General features: G+C 38.9%; 1 protein-coding gene across 3 annotated transcripts in view; it reads right to left on the reverse strand.

Moving 5' to 3' along the window:
* Positions 1–1,336: 1,336 nt before the first annotated feature.
* The window catches only part of LOC110530980 (disabled homolog 1), a 72,847-nt gene continuing 58,772 nt past the window's right edge, over positions 1,337–15,411 (reverse strand). The window contains exons 7-14 of one of the 3 annotated variants that reach the window (XM_036986176.1): positions 11,219–11,257; positions 10,192–10,257; positions 8,964–9,032; positions 6,510–6,614; positions 3,853–4,705; positions 3,545–3,666; positions 3,289–3,391; positions 1,337–2,771 (exon numbers count right to left, since the gene is read on the reverse strand). In XM_036986176.1, coding sequence (XP_036842071.1) covers positions 3,299–3,391; positions 3,545–3,666; positions 3,853–4,705; positions 6,510–6,614; positions 8,964–9,032; positions 10,192–10,257; positions 11,219–11,257 — 1,347 coding nt within the window. In that variant the 3' untranslated portion in view covers positions 1,337–2,771; positions 3,289–3,298. The remainder of the gene's footprint in view (positions 2,772–3,288; positions 3,392–3,544; positions 3,667–3,852; positions 4,706–6,509; positions 6,615–8,963; positions 9,033–10,191; positions 10,258–11,218; positions 11,258–15,411) is intronic. The other 2 variants (XM_036986177.1, XM_036986178.1) reach the window with 2 other exon arrangements.

Genomic DNA, 15,411 nt, shown 5'->3' on the forward strand with positions numbered 1-15,411 from the left:
GCATTAGGGTTAGCAGTGTTAAGGTTTAAAATCAGATTTTTTGACTTTGTGGCTGTGCCAGCTAGTGACCGCTCTGAATAGCTGCCTCCAGTACATGAGACATCCCAATAAATGCCAACCTGTGAAGCAGAATGGTTTGAACTTCCAGGTCTGTTTACACTTGATTTGATATCCAGAAACAATAGGTCCCTGACTACCTCCAAAGGTGGTCAGGAAGATCTGATCACAATCAGATCACAAGGTGTCTTTTAATCATCTACTCCAGTCTAAAAATGTGGGCACAGTCAGAATGTGTACAAGTGCAGGACAAGGGCGCATGTTATAACCAGGAATAAATGGGGTTAGACACGCATTGTGTCTGGATATCAATCAAATGTAAACAGATCTGGACGGTAAACCATTTAAATCATCATTATACCGTCCTCTAAAATCATTGACAGATAGGTCTTTGACTTATGGCATCAGTAACTGTCTTAAAATAAATAAATACATTCATACTGTATATTTGAAAGAATATCTGTCAAATAATCTGCATACACATTGATCAGATCACAAAACGTACATGTTAGTGCAAGGTGTAAATAAGCAAGGCTTGAGTTATATTCAGTTTAGAGCGCTAAAAAATGTTTGATTGGCAGCATAATCAAATATTCAGGAGCAAAGTGGGAATCACATGATATTTTATTTGTGACTGAACAGTGGGGGTAGTAGTACAGTGAATGGGAAGAAAAATGCGTACAAAAGTCCTTTTCTCTTTTCAGCACTGTTGGAATTCCTAAATCAAATTTACAAAATATCGTTGGACCATTTAATTGAGCATTTTCTTATACGAGCAGGGTTACAGTTATCATCATAGTCTAGAAGTAAAAAGCAATAATATCTCTATTCTTTCATAATCTTCTAAAGTCACCACGTTTTGCCATTTGTAACTCTGTGGAGCAGACGGACCTACCAGATGCCCCAAACCTTTAGTTGCATGAATCAACCGTGTTACTGTAATACAATGGCATGACGATATAACAGTGACATGAATCAACCGTGTTACTGTAATACAATGGCATGACGATATAACAGTGACATGAATCAACCGTGTTACTGTAATACAATGACATGACGATATAACAGTGACATGAATCAACCGTGTTACTGTAATACAATGACATGACGATATAACAGTGAAGGAGCAACGCAACACAACCGATGATAATAAGGCATAGTAATGCACTCTGGAGTCTACTGCTGGCTGGGCCGTCACAACTAGCTTATTGGTTTGAATCCTAGAAACCACCCATGTGTAGCAGACCTGGGTTCCAATAGTATTTCAAATCATTTCAAATACTTTAGCGGTGTGTGATTGAGCTTGCCCGTTGCTATAGAATCAATAGAAAAGTCCCTAAAGTGCAAACCCCGCCAACATGGCACTCGAGGCAGGCTTAAGCAAATGCTCAAAAGTATTTGGAAGGTTTAAATAGTATTTGAACCCAGGTCTGGTAGCAGTTGAGTAGGTCAACAAAGAGATTGAAAGCAAACATTGAAGGATGGGTAGTACACCTGTTCAGTAGTCTAAAACAGTTAAAAGGTAAAAGTGACAGACTTTATTGGCCTGTGGATCCTTTATTTTGTGTGTGAGGATGGCCATTTTATTTTCAAAAGAGTGAGTTACGTCCTACGTAGGTAGCAGGTGTCCCCCATCGTTGCTTTGATTCAACGGCTATGTAACACAGATTCACAGTTCATATGTCACAGACTGACTGACCAAACCCAACACAGAAACAGAAAGTAAAATAATCAAATAAAATGTCAAGAAAGCAAAGCAAAAATCCAGACAATACAGACAGAGGTGCTGGTGTGGCATTGCTTTAAAGTTGAGAGAGCCACAGGTAGGTTGCATCAGAGAGGCAGACGACAGGCCTATCTTTTGGCACAGAGATTCCGGTGTAAGGGGTCTTGAGGAAATCTTATTTACAAAACAGAAGTTTGGCAAACAGGAATTATTTCGACTGATGCCTCGAAGCTGTTTTCGTTATCCATAAAATGCTCAGAAGCGTCAACTCAGAAGTCGCAGCTTACAAAATAAAAATTATATTTTTATCTTTAAGCATTGAAAAGGAAGCTATGAAGCTATGGAGAACAGTTGTCTCGCAGTCTCTGCTGTGTTTCGCTGGATCCACAATACATAGTCTGTTCATGCCAATGGAACAAGTCAGCTGTTTGAAAACATTTTGCAAATCCATCTGTTCTACACAGTGAGTACTCTGAGGCGGGTGGCAGTTCTCCAAACGAAGGGTATAACCCCATAGGACACCATTCCTCCTCAAAATCACCCCAAAAATGATTTAATCCTTAGAACCCATGAGAATCCTCATCCTGACCATGCAGTTTGATTGGTCCTCCCAGGTCACATGATAGATAAGGTGTCTCCGCCCACTGACCTGTGGCAGGAAGTTGTCGTGGTAACGACCCACTGCTACAGTTTGGTCAAAGATCATAGGTCACTTCATGGGAGATAGGGCTTCCGATTGGCTGCGGGTGGGGGGAAAGACAGCATGTGAGGAGAGTGTTGTGCTGTCCAGCTCAGGAAAGAAGCCAATCCTATGATATTGCTGCTTTAGGCTGCCAATATCTGCATTCTCCAGAACAGAGATCCGTGTAATCAAGTTATTAGGAGGGACATAGGAGTCCAGAGTCTCCTCTCCTCCGTCTCTCAGTCCGCTGTCCTCCTCTCCTCTCATCTTCTTCTATCCTCCTGACGGTCACAGAGGTTCCTTCTCCTGGAAAGGGAGGGACCAGCATTAAAACACATACAAGCAAGGCACACACACTCACACATATGCACACACACACACACACACTGAATTTCAGATATACTCATGTGTGAAATATGTGCAGTTATGAGCCTATAGACAGCAGGTGGCAGTATTGTTCCTTACGTCCTCGTACAGAATCAATGCAGAAATGTTCCATTTTACAACGTATTACAGAGCCATAATAAAGTAAGTCTTAAACCAAATAATTGGCTGAAAACCATTCAGCTGCAAAGACACAGAGAGAGCCTCAAAGACAAAGAAGAGATCTGTGTCTCTGGAAAAAACCCAGACAGACACAGAGAACGAGAACTGAACGGTAAAGGGTTGTTAGACCAATCAATAAAACAGAGATGTTTTAAGGAGCCTTAAGGGGATACAAAAAGGTTGGACAATAGAACAGGAGAGGGGTGGAGAGAGAGGGATGGGATGAGGACAGGGTGCTTGAAGAGAGGGAGAGTATAGGAAAGGAGAGGAGACCCACCCAGAGTTCTCTAACTGTCTTCCTGTGGACAGATCTGGGCCTGGGGAGAATCAGGTGGAGCATCTCCAGATGGACAGGGAGACAGAGCCCTGGTGCATAAGCCCTAGATAGATAGATAGAGAGAGAGAATGGTCAATACCACATGAGTATAATCCAAAGATACAAGTTAATGCAATAACTTCAACCATTAAGACAACTATCCACCTACTATTTGATAGATCATTATATCATCATGATCAGCTTATTCGAGACTCACCGAGTCATCCTCCCTGGTGCTGGGGGGTGTGGCCTGTGTTTGGATGGGAGAGTGGTCTGTGGGGGGGTCACTGGTCTGGGACGAGGCGGAGTCTGAGGACGGTCCAGGCTGGGGGGCTGGGGCTGCAGGGAGAGAATGGGAGGTATAGGAGTTTTGGTTGTTGGGTGTACCTTTTTCACATAAAGCATTGAACGTTATCAATTTGGGTAGGGTTAGGTTAAGGTTTGGGTTGGGTAACTTACTTGTGATGTAACTGTCTATCTAGTCTAGTATGAATGTAGCAGAGACTGGCAGTAGGGAGAGCTTACCTGAGTCAGTGGAGGGTGAGGTGGATGTGCCAGGACTCAAGGTCATCCGAGAGAGGTCAAGGTCACTACAGCTGCCTTCCTCTTCCTGGGTCAAGGCCAATGGGGACATCACAGCCGGTGACCCCAGGCACAGCTGGCTACAGACCAGGGTGTCAGGAGGCACGTTCACTGGACCAGGGCCGGGTGTCTCACACCTCGCCATCATGACAAGGCTAACAGGCGTCTCACACCTGCCCACAGCACCCAGACCCATTGAAGTGGGACTCATCGGCCCAGGTGTTCCACACCTGCTGCCCACCATGACAAGGCCCAGTGAAGAGGGGCCTTCTCCTGCGTCAGAATCCCCACTGAGGCTGTGCTGCTGCTGGAGCTGCTGGAGCAGGGCGGGGTCCATCGCCTGGTGCTGGGGGCTGGTGATGGCTGAGGAGGGGGTGGAGGAGAGGTCGTAGTGTAGGCCCTGGGGGCCAGGGCACACCGTGGTGATGGGCACCATCATGGGGAGGTGGTGACCCCCCACGCCCACGGCCTGGGCGGGCATGTAGGCAGCCATGGCGGCCCACTGCTGCTGGGTGGCAGGGAAGATGTTGGCCTGGCTCCAGATGACGGGCTGGCCTCCCGGGAGGACCTGGGTAACCTGGAGGGGCCCCTGCACCCCAAAGGCCAGGGTCTGGGCCTGGCCAGAGAAGGATCCCTGCTGGGCCCACTGGGCTGCCTGGACTGGCCCCATGGTCATGTACCCCGAGGGGACAGAGGTGGGGCTGAAGGGGCCGGTGAACATCTCTGTGGGGTGTTGGTGCTGGTGCTGGTGGTGGCTCCTGCTGGGGTCCAAAGTGTTGGCCGGGGACGGGGGCATCTGAAGGCAAATCATCCACACACACACACATGTAAACCTGGCACCTACTGTATTATTTCACTGGGATCATTGTGACTATTTACTTAGAATAGAGGTCATACAATGTATTTACTTAGAATAGAGGTCGTGCAATTTATTTACTTAGAATAGAGGTCATGCAATTTATTTACTTAGAATAGAGGTCATGCAATTTATTTACATAGAATAGAGGTCCTGCAATTTATTTACTTAGAATAGAGGTCCTGCAGTTTATTTACTTAGAATAGAGGTCCTGTAATTTATTCACTTAGAATAGAGGTCCTGTAATTTATTTACTTAGAATAGAGGTCCTGCAGTTTATTTACTTAGAATAGAGGTCCTGCAATCTATTTACTTAGAATAGAGGTCATGCAATTTATTTACTTAGAATAGAGGTCATGCAATTTATTTACTTAGAATAGAGGTCATGCAATTTATTTACTTAGAATAGAGGTCATGTCATTTATTTACTTAGAATAGAGGTCATGTCATTTATTTACTTAGAATAGAGGTCATGTAATTTATTTACTTAGAATAGAGGTCCTGTAATTTATTCACTTAGAATAGAGGTCCTGCAGTTTATTTACTTAGAATAGAGGTCCTGCAATCTATTTACTTAGAATAGAGGTCATGCAATTTATTTACTTAGAATAGAGGTCATGCAATTTATTTACTTAGAATAGAGGTCATGTCATTTATTTACTTAGAATAGAGGTCATGTAATTTATTTACTTAGAATAGAGGTCATGCAATTTATTTACTTAGAATAGAGGTCATGCAATTTATTTACTTAGAATAGAGGTCATGCAATTTATTTACTTAGAGTAGAGGTCCTGCAGTTTATTTACTTAGAATAGAGGTCCTGCAGTTTATTTACTTAGAATAGAGGTCCTGCAATCTATTTACTTAGAATAGAGGTCCTGCAGTTTATTTACTTAGAATAGAGGTCATGCAATCTATTTACTTAGAATAGAGGTCCTGCAGTTTATTTACTTAGAATAGAGGTCCTGCAGTTTATTTACTTAGAATAGAGGTCCTGCAATCTATTTACTTAGAATAGAGGTCCTGCAATCTATTTACTTAGAATAGAGGTCCTGCAATCTATTTACTTAGAGTAGAGGTCCTGCAGTTTATTTACTTAGAATAGAGGTCCTGCAGTTTATTTACTTAGAATAGAGGTCCTGCAATCTATTTACTTAGAATAGAGGTCCTGCAGTTTATTTACTTAGAATAGAGGTCCTGCAGTTTATTTACTTAGAATAGAGGTCCTGCAATCTATTTACTTAGAATAGAGGTCCTGCAATCTATTTACTTAGAATAGAGGTCCTGCAATCTATTTACTTAGAATAGAGGTCATGCAATTTATTTACTTAGAATAGAGGTCATGCAATTTATTTACTTAGAATAGAGGTCCTGCAGTTTATTTACTTAGAATAGAGGTCCTGCAATCTATTTACTTAGAATAGAGGTCCTGCAGTTTATTTACTTAGAATAGAGGTCATGCAATCTATTTACTTAGAATAGAGGTCATGCAATTTATTTACTTAGAATAGAGGTCATGCAATTTATTTACTTAGAATAGAGGTCATGTCATTTATTTACTTAGAATAGAGGTCATGTAATTTATTTACTTAGAATAGAGGTCATGTAATTTATTTACTTAGAATAGAGGTCATGTAATTTATTTACTTGAGCCACCCTGTAGTGAAAAGCATCTGTATTACTCTAATCACAACAAATCATTCTTAATACAAAATGATTTTGAATGGGAAGGTCAGTTACTCACCGAGGGTGGAGTGGACATGTCTCCAAACAGATCAAAGTGGTTGATGTTCTGTGCAGGATAAAGGGTAGGGTCAGAGAAAGAGAACAGATCAAAGTGGTTGATGTTCTGTGCAGGATAAAGGGTAGGGTCAGAGAAAGAGAACAGCGACATTTCACAACAAAACAAAAGCCAGATCTGCTTTAACATAACACATTCTACTGATCTATAACAGGGTAGGGTGGCTATGTGTGTTTGTGTGTTTGTGTGTGTCTGTGTGTGTGTACTGTAGAGAATTGTACTGTGATGCTTAGAAACATCTCGCTCTTCTTTCCTCTCATTTCATTATCAGAAAATGGATCTAAAATGAATCTCTCATGGTGCTCTGTAATTGGCTGGGTAAAAGGGTTATTCATTCCAATCTAACGAACGCTGATTAGATATTCCTCTGTCCGTCTCTACCAATCAAATCATCCCCTGATGTCCCATGATGCATTACCATTGTGATTCCCCTAAAACACAAGATAATATGATATCATTAGGTGGTAGGATGCAGGCTGTATACATGTGCTTTTTGCGGCCACCATGTTCCTCCTCCAAGACAATAAAACCACCTGGCCCATATTGCAGACGTGACCGTTCCTACTACTACGTCTCACCCCCCTGGCCATATACGCCCAGCGCTCTGACAGTATAATTACAATACAGAGGAGGTAGGGAAGACGGACAGAGGTTCTACAGCTAGACACATGAAATGTACAGTATGTCACAGACTGCAGGCGCCATGCACAAGCAGACAATGTATCACCACGGGAACACACACAGGATTTGCATGCCATAAATAAAGACACACACACACACACACAAAGAATAGAGAAAATTAGGTGAAGACAGCAATCAGTGTGTGTGTGTGTGGGGGGGGGGGGGGGGGGGGGGGGGGTTAACATAACATTGTCTATACCCTCTTTGAATTGTGTGGAGGAAACCAATCATATACAGGACATACATTACACCATATTGTTGTTATACATGATGTATTGGTGTGACAGTCTCATTTAACCTTAAGGGGGCTGAGGCAGGTGTCTGTAAGGTAGGGTGTCTGTAAGGTAGGGTGGTTATAGTTCTATAGGCCTTCCCCTCCGGCTGACTGGCAGGCAGAGTGACACACACGTTCAAGTTCAAGTTTACTTGTGAATCGTGTTCATACAACAAATAAAGTTAAACTTGAACATGTCAGGCTGGGCATCTAGGCTCTCAGTAGAGCTCCAACTGAATGAACAGACAAGCAGTAACTCTTAGAGATGTGGAGGCAGCTACCGATACAACACCAGCTAGCATGATGTGTGTTGGGGAGAGATAGCAGGGGGACAGTGTAGCTACCATAGATAGTTGATGTGCTGCTGAACGATCAGCACAGGAAGAATGCGAAGAGAAAAAGTAAGCACACATTCTTCTGTTTCCATGTACGTCTTGACCAAGATTAAAGATGGAATCCTGCAGTATATAAAGACGGCTCCACTAGCCGCACCACCACCGTTTGTTGCCCAGGTGAGGAGCGGCATGGTGCAACATTTGTTGATACATATTGTGCTCCTCTATCGCACGTGCAGTGATGTCAGAGAGGAAACACCGTGTTGGTTGTTTACAGTAACTTCTTTGTCGATGTAATATCACAAACGGACATGGAAGTTTCCCCATTAAAGATTCCAGCTTTAAATAAATGTTTGGATGACGGTTTGGAGAAGAACGACTAGTGCATCTGATATGGTGGAGACTCGTAAAAACAAACAGTTAATCCATGACCTGTCTATTTTTTGTGGTAGAAATGAATCTGCTGTTAAAAATATATATTTGCTCTGCATACAGGTACGGTGTTTTTATGAGTGGGGTGGTAACCTAGGAGACCCCTCTGTCTGTCTGCATGCAGCTCCACCAGCAAACCTGTCATTTCCACCTCCCAGGAAGATGGAACAACCCACTATTGAACTGAGACTGAAAAGTACGAATAAAACCGTGTGTGTAATACTCCTCCTAGTTATATTGTAAATGACGTGGAGGGTTTGAAGCAAAGACTCCATCTGTAGCTGGTGCAACATCCAAGCTTAAGGGACAAATCATGATTCTGTTGTGGCAGGTTATGCATAAGTCCTGAAAATCATTTTATCATCATACCTCTAGAGTTGACTAAGACCCAACGGTTGACCATTCCAAAGCAATAGATTCTATTTCTATATATCATTCCTGGGCCAGGAAAATCTATATCATTTAGTTAGTGCACAGGCAGGCAACCATGACCTAGACACACGCTGATGATAACCAGTCGATGACCAGTTTGTGGGTGTATACTGTGTATAACAGTGGTCACACAGACAGGGATTCATCAATGGAAACTAAAGAAGAGGGGAGGTTCTCCATTAAGAGAGACAGAGAGGTTTGCCAGTGGGGGGAGTGGACGAACAAAACAACAAAAACACCTACAGTCATAAAATGGCGTTTTGGGACGTCATAGATCCCTTCTCCCTTCTGCTGACTGGTAGCGGTGGGGACCTGAGTTGGAGGTCCAGTCAAAATAAAACAATACAGTGAGCAACACCATTTACCAAGGCTGAAAACGGACAAAAACACATTTATTTAAAAAAGAATCCTTTCTACTGAGGTGTCTCAAAGCTACTGTTCTGTCTTCATTTCAGAATGGCTCTCTGGTCTACACATGGTGATATTGTGGTCTGGTCTAAAAGCAATGTTATGCAAATACATTTTGACAGTTGTACAGCTCTCGAATCAATTCTACATGAATCAATATTGATTGTAAGCAATACTGTCAGACTGTGCATGCTACTTCTCTGTTTGGGCATTAAGATCACACAGCTGGTTTTCTCCATGTATACAATGTTCAACCAGGAGTTTTAAATCTATGGACACTGACAATGCAGGATCGTGTCCTGCCCTGTCCTCTCCTCTCTTTTCTTTATTTTCCTCACATTATTAACCCTATTCAACAATATGGCCTCCCTTTCTCTCTTTGGGCTGGCTAACTTGGCATTGGGCTGCAATTTCTTCTTGTCTACTGATCTTGTTTCATTCAGAAATCAAATGGCATGGCAAGTGATTCATCTCTATGCATCTTACATCTTCAGAAAGGTGAGGGAGAGGAGGAAGGAGGAGGAGGGAGGCGGGAGGTAGATGCAGGAGGAGGATTTGGGGAGAAGGGAGGAGGAGGGAAGAAGGAGGGGGAGGTGAAGGATGAGGGGTGAGTTAAAGAGAGGAGGGAGGTGATGGAGGGAGCAGAGGAGTAGGGGAGGGAGATAGTGGGAGGAAGAAGGGGAGGAGAAGAGAGGAGGGGGAGGTGAAGGGAGGAGAGGAGGGAGGAAAGATTAAATCACATTCTAGGTTCCTAGAAGCTGCTCTTAGTCCCTTGACCTAAACGGGAAGGTCAAACCTCTGGATGTCTGCAGGGATCCCACATAGACTCTAGAGAAGCCTTGATGAATTGGTCTGACAAAATAACTGGCCTTGACTGCACTTCACTGAACTGTGGATTTGAGATGTTATTCATCATTTACATTAGGAATGTTGTGAGTATACTATTTAAAAATAATAATATCCAGAGTGTTCTGCTCTCTAACAAACATACATATTCTATTGTAACACAAAGCTCTGGGTTGACTACTCTACAAAAGGTAAGGGGCGGGGCTTGGTAGTGTACCTGGTAAACGCTCTCCTCTGATTGGTGGCCACGGAGGGGCTCATGTCCAGCCTCAAACACAATGTACTACAACAAAGGAAGTGGGTGGGGCCAATAGGGATAGAGGATGACGGGATACATGGGGGAGAGAGAGAGAGAGAGAGAGAGAAAGAAAGAGATTGAGAGAAAGATTGAGGGACAGAGAGAGAGAAAATAAATTGAGAGAAAAACAGAGAAAGAAAGAAAGAGAGAGAAGATAAGAGGAGAGGAGAGAGTACAGTAATTGGTCAGGCAGTGGTAACAGGTACTATAGAGGTCTAAGTGTTCTGATCTCCACCTCCACTACCACCTAGACACAGAGGGCCTAATACTGATTTGAGATCCGCGCTTGTAACTTAGTTGATTTACACGAAAGTCTGAATCGGTTACACGCCCAGATCTCAAGTCAGGATTCTGCCCAATGGTCATTGGACTCTTGTATTCAAAACAAAACAGCCAATGCTACTACAGAATTACAAATGAAATGTTTTTTTCAGGCATACAGTTGTAGTAAAACCTAAAGGGGCAAACATTAGAAAGGTTTTGAAGGGGGTGGGGCATAACCACTGAACATAAGCATTCAGAGTAAGGGTTAGTGTTGTCTGTATTCAGTGTGAGCAACAGAGTAGAGTATCATGTTCCAGTTTCAGCCAAAAGCAAAAGGGGAGAACAACCAGTCAGATAGGTCTTTAGAAGAAAATCAGTACATATACACAGATCAACTGAAAATATGGTTTTACAACACTGCACTGGCAATGGGAGAGTCAAATGGTTGAACAAAACCGTCTACTATGATGGTTGGTCTACTACGTATTACTGAGATGGTTTGGGTATCATGAATCATTAATTCAAGCAGATCAGCGGCAGATATTTACATTAAGGGTTAAGTGTTTTTTAATTGTATAGAATTAATCACGTGAAAACAATTGTGTCTGTAGAAGCTAGAGTGTAAACGTTACATGGGGTTCCATCGCTAGTTCTGCTGTGTAGGTGTTGTGTGGCGACCTACCTGGTAAACTGGATCATCCACCTCGTCCTCCAGAATGGTCTGTGTGATGGTTGAAGAGAAGGAACATTTTACATAACAAGTAGAAGATGGATAAAGAGAAGAACAGGGCAAGAACATACAGAGGCAAATAGAATAACAGAGAGAATAACATAGAGGATAACAGATAGAACAAGAAATGGAATAACAGAGAGGATAACAGATAGAACAAGAAATGGAATAACAGAGAGGATAACAGTTAGAACAATAAATGGAATAACAGAGAGGATAACAGAGAGAATAATAGATAGAACAAGAAATGGAATAACAGAGAATAACAGATAGAACAAGAAGTGGAATAACAGAGAGAATAACAGATAGAACAAGAAATGGAATAACAGAGAGAATAACAGATAGAACAAGAAATGGAATAACAGAGAGAATAACAGAACAAGAAATGGAATAACAGAGATAATAACAAGAGGATAAGAGAGAGAAGAACAGAGAGGATAAGAGAGAGAAGAACAGAGAGAATAACAGAGAGGATAACAGAGGGAAGAACAGAGAGAATAACAGAGAGGATAACAGAGAGAATAACAGAGGATAACAGAGAGAATAACAGAGAATATAACAGAGAGGATAACAGAGAGAATAACAGAGAGAATAACAGAGAGAATAACAGAGAGGATAACAGAGAGAATAACAAAGAGAACAAATAACAGAGAGAATAACAGAGAGGATAACAGAGAGGATAACAGAGAGAATAACAAAGAGAACAAATAACAGAGAGAATAACAGAGAGGATAACAGAGAGAAGAACAGAGAGAAGAACAGAGAGAAGAACAGAGAGGATAACAGAGAGAAGAACAGAGAGAAGAACAAAGAGGATAACAGTGAGAATTAACAGAGAGAAGAACAGAGCAAGAACAACAGACCAAGAGCATGCAAGGACATCAGCCATTGGCTTGGGGGAAAAGAGGCCTATCCTATTAGGAACTCAGAAGTGAGAGACGCTTCATCTATTTTATACTCCTGAGACCCAGAAAAAAAAACGTGTTGGGGAGGAAACAAAACATGTTAGAAAGAAACAAATATTTGTATTTATTTATTTTTGTATGTGTCAATTAGGATTCGGTTGGTAGTAATATGATACATTTAACATTACAGTAAATGGTTGACAGTAATATGATACATTTAACATTACAGTAAATGGTTGATAGTAATATGATACATTTAACATTACAGTACATGTTTATTAGTATTGTGATACATTTAACATTACAGTAAATGGTTGATAGTAATATGATACATTTAACATTACAGTAAATGGTTGATAGTAATATGATACATTTAACATTACAGTAAATGGTTGGTAGTAATATGATACATTTAACATTACAGTAAATGGTTGATAGTAATATGATACATTTAACATTACAGTAAATGGTTGATAGTAATATGATACATTTAACATTACAGTACATGTTTATTAGTATTGTGATACATTTAACATTACAGTAAATGGTTGATAGTAATATGATACATTTAACATTACAGTAAATGGTTGATAGTAATATGATACATTTAACATTACAGTAAATGGTTGATAGTAATATGATACATTTAACATTACAGTAAATGGTTCATAGTATTATGATATTTTTAACATTACAGTGAATGGTTGATAGTAATATGATACATTTAACATTACAGTAAATGGTTGAAAGTAATGTGATAAATCATTTAACATTACAGTAAATGGTTGATAGTAATGTGATACATCATTTAACATTACAGTAAATGGTTGATAGTAATGTGATACATCATTTAACATTACAGTAAATGGTTGATAATAATATGATACATTTAACATTACAGTACATGGTTATTAGTATTGTGATACATTTAACATTACAGTAAATGTTTATTAGTATTGTGATACATTTAACATTACAGTACATGTTTATTAGTATTGTGATACATTTAACATTACAGTAAATGGTTGATAGTAATGTGATACATAATTTAACATTACAGTAAATGGTTAATAGTCATATGATACATTTAACATTACAGTAAATGGTTGATAGTAATGTGATACATCATTTAACATTACAGTAAATGGTTGATAGTAATGTGATACATCATTTAACATTACAGTAAATGGTTGATAGTAATGTGATACGTCATTTAACATTACAGTAAATGGTTGATAGTAATTTGATACATAATTTAACATTACAGTAAATGGTTGATAGTAATGTGATACATTTAACATTACAGTACATGGTTATTAGTATTGTGATACATTTAACATTACAGTAAATGGTTGATAGTAATGTGATACATAATTTAACATTACAGTAAATGGTTGATAGTCATATGATACATTTAACATTACAGTAAATGGTTGATAGTAATGTGATACATCATTTAACATTACAGTAAATGGTTGATAGTAATGTGATACATCATTTAACATTATAGTAAATGGTTGATAGTAATGTGATACATTTTTAACATTACAGTAAATGCTTATTAGTAATATGATACATTTAACATTACAGTAAATGGTTGATAGTAATGTGATACATCATTTAACATTACAGTAAATGGTTGATAGTAATGTGATACATCATTTAACATTACAGTAAATGGTTGATAGTAATGTGATACGTCATTTAACATTACAGTAAATGGTTGATAGTAATTTGATACATAATTTAACATTACAGTAAATGGTTGATAGTAATGTGATACATTTAACATTACAGTACATGGTTATTAGTATTGTGATACATTTAACATTACAGTAAATGGTTGATAGTAATGTGATACATAATTTAACATTACAGTAAATGGTTGATAGTCATATGATACATTTAACATTACAGTAAATGGTTGATAGTAATGTGATACATCATTTAACATTACAGTAAATGGTTGATAGTAATGTGATACATCATTTAACATTATAGTAAATGGTTGATAGTAATGTGATACATTTTTAACATTACAGTAAATGCTTATTAGTAATATGATACATTTAACATTACAGTAAATGGTTGATAGTAATGTGATACATCATTTAACATTACAGTAAATGGTTGATAGTAATGTGATACGTAATTTAACATTACAGTAAATGGTTGATAGTAATTTGATACATCATTTAACATTACAGTAAATGGTTGATAGTAATGTGATACATTTAACATTACAGTACATGGTTATTAGTATTGTGATACATTTAACATTACAGTAAATGGTTGATAGTAATGTGATACATAATTTAACATTACAGTAAATGGTTGATAGTCATATGATACATTTAACATTACAGTAAATGGTTGATAGTAATGTGATACATCATTTAACATTACAGTAAATGGTTGATAGTAATGTGATACATAATTTAACATTACAGTAAATGGTTGATAGTAATGTGATACATAATTTAACATTATAGTAAATGGTTGATAGTAATGTGATACATTTTTAACATTACAGTAAATGCTTATTAGTAATATGATACATTTAACATTACAGTAAATGGTTGATAGTAATGTGATACATCATTTAACATTACAGTAAATGGTTGATAGTAATATGATACAGTTAACATTACAGTAAGTGGTTGATAGTAATATGATACGTTTAACATTACAGTAAATGGTTGATAGTAATATGATACATTTAACATTACAGTAAATGGTTGATAGTAATATGATACATTTAACATTACAGTAAATGGTTCATAGTATTATGATATTTTTAACATTACAGTAAATGGTTCATAGTATCATGATATTTTTAACATTACAGTAAATGGTTGATAGTAATATGAAACGTTTAACATTACAGTAAATGGGGACAGTAGGTAAAAAACATAGTTAGCGCATCCTGATGTCAACTGCAGAGAACTTTTATTAACAAGCTCTTATTTAGCTCTTATTTGACATAAAATAAATATATTACACTGCTTTGAAAACTATTCCTGAGATATTTACCCATTAGAAACAATCTCAATATCAAACTAATTGTGTAATTTTTCATTTTGAAGAACCAGAAAGAAATATCAAGGTGACACCACCACACATATGATGTCATAGAAAAGCACAGGATGTCCTCTCAAAGTGACAACAGGACCTCACACAGTGGCATGTATGTCTTTAGAAATACAGAGCAAATACGAATGTCCATTAGATAGGACAACA

Source organism: Oncorhynchus mykiss, chromosome 8 (genome assembly GCF_013265735.2).
Source record: "Oncorhynchus mykiss isolate Arlee chromosome 8, USDA_OmykA_1.1, whole genome shotgun sequence".
Taxonomy (NCBI): domain Eukaryota; kingdom Metazoa; phylum Chordata; class Actinopteri; order Salmoniformes; family Salmonidae; genus Oncorhynchus; species Oncorhynchus mykiss.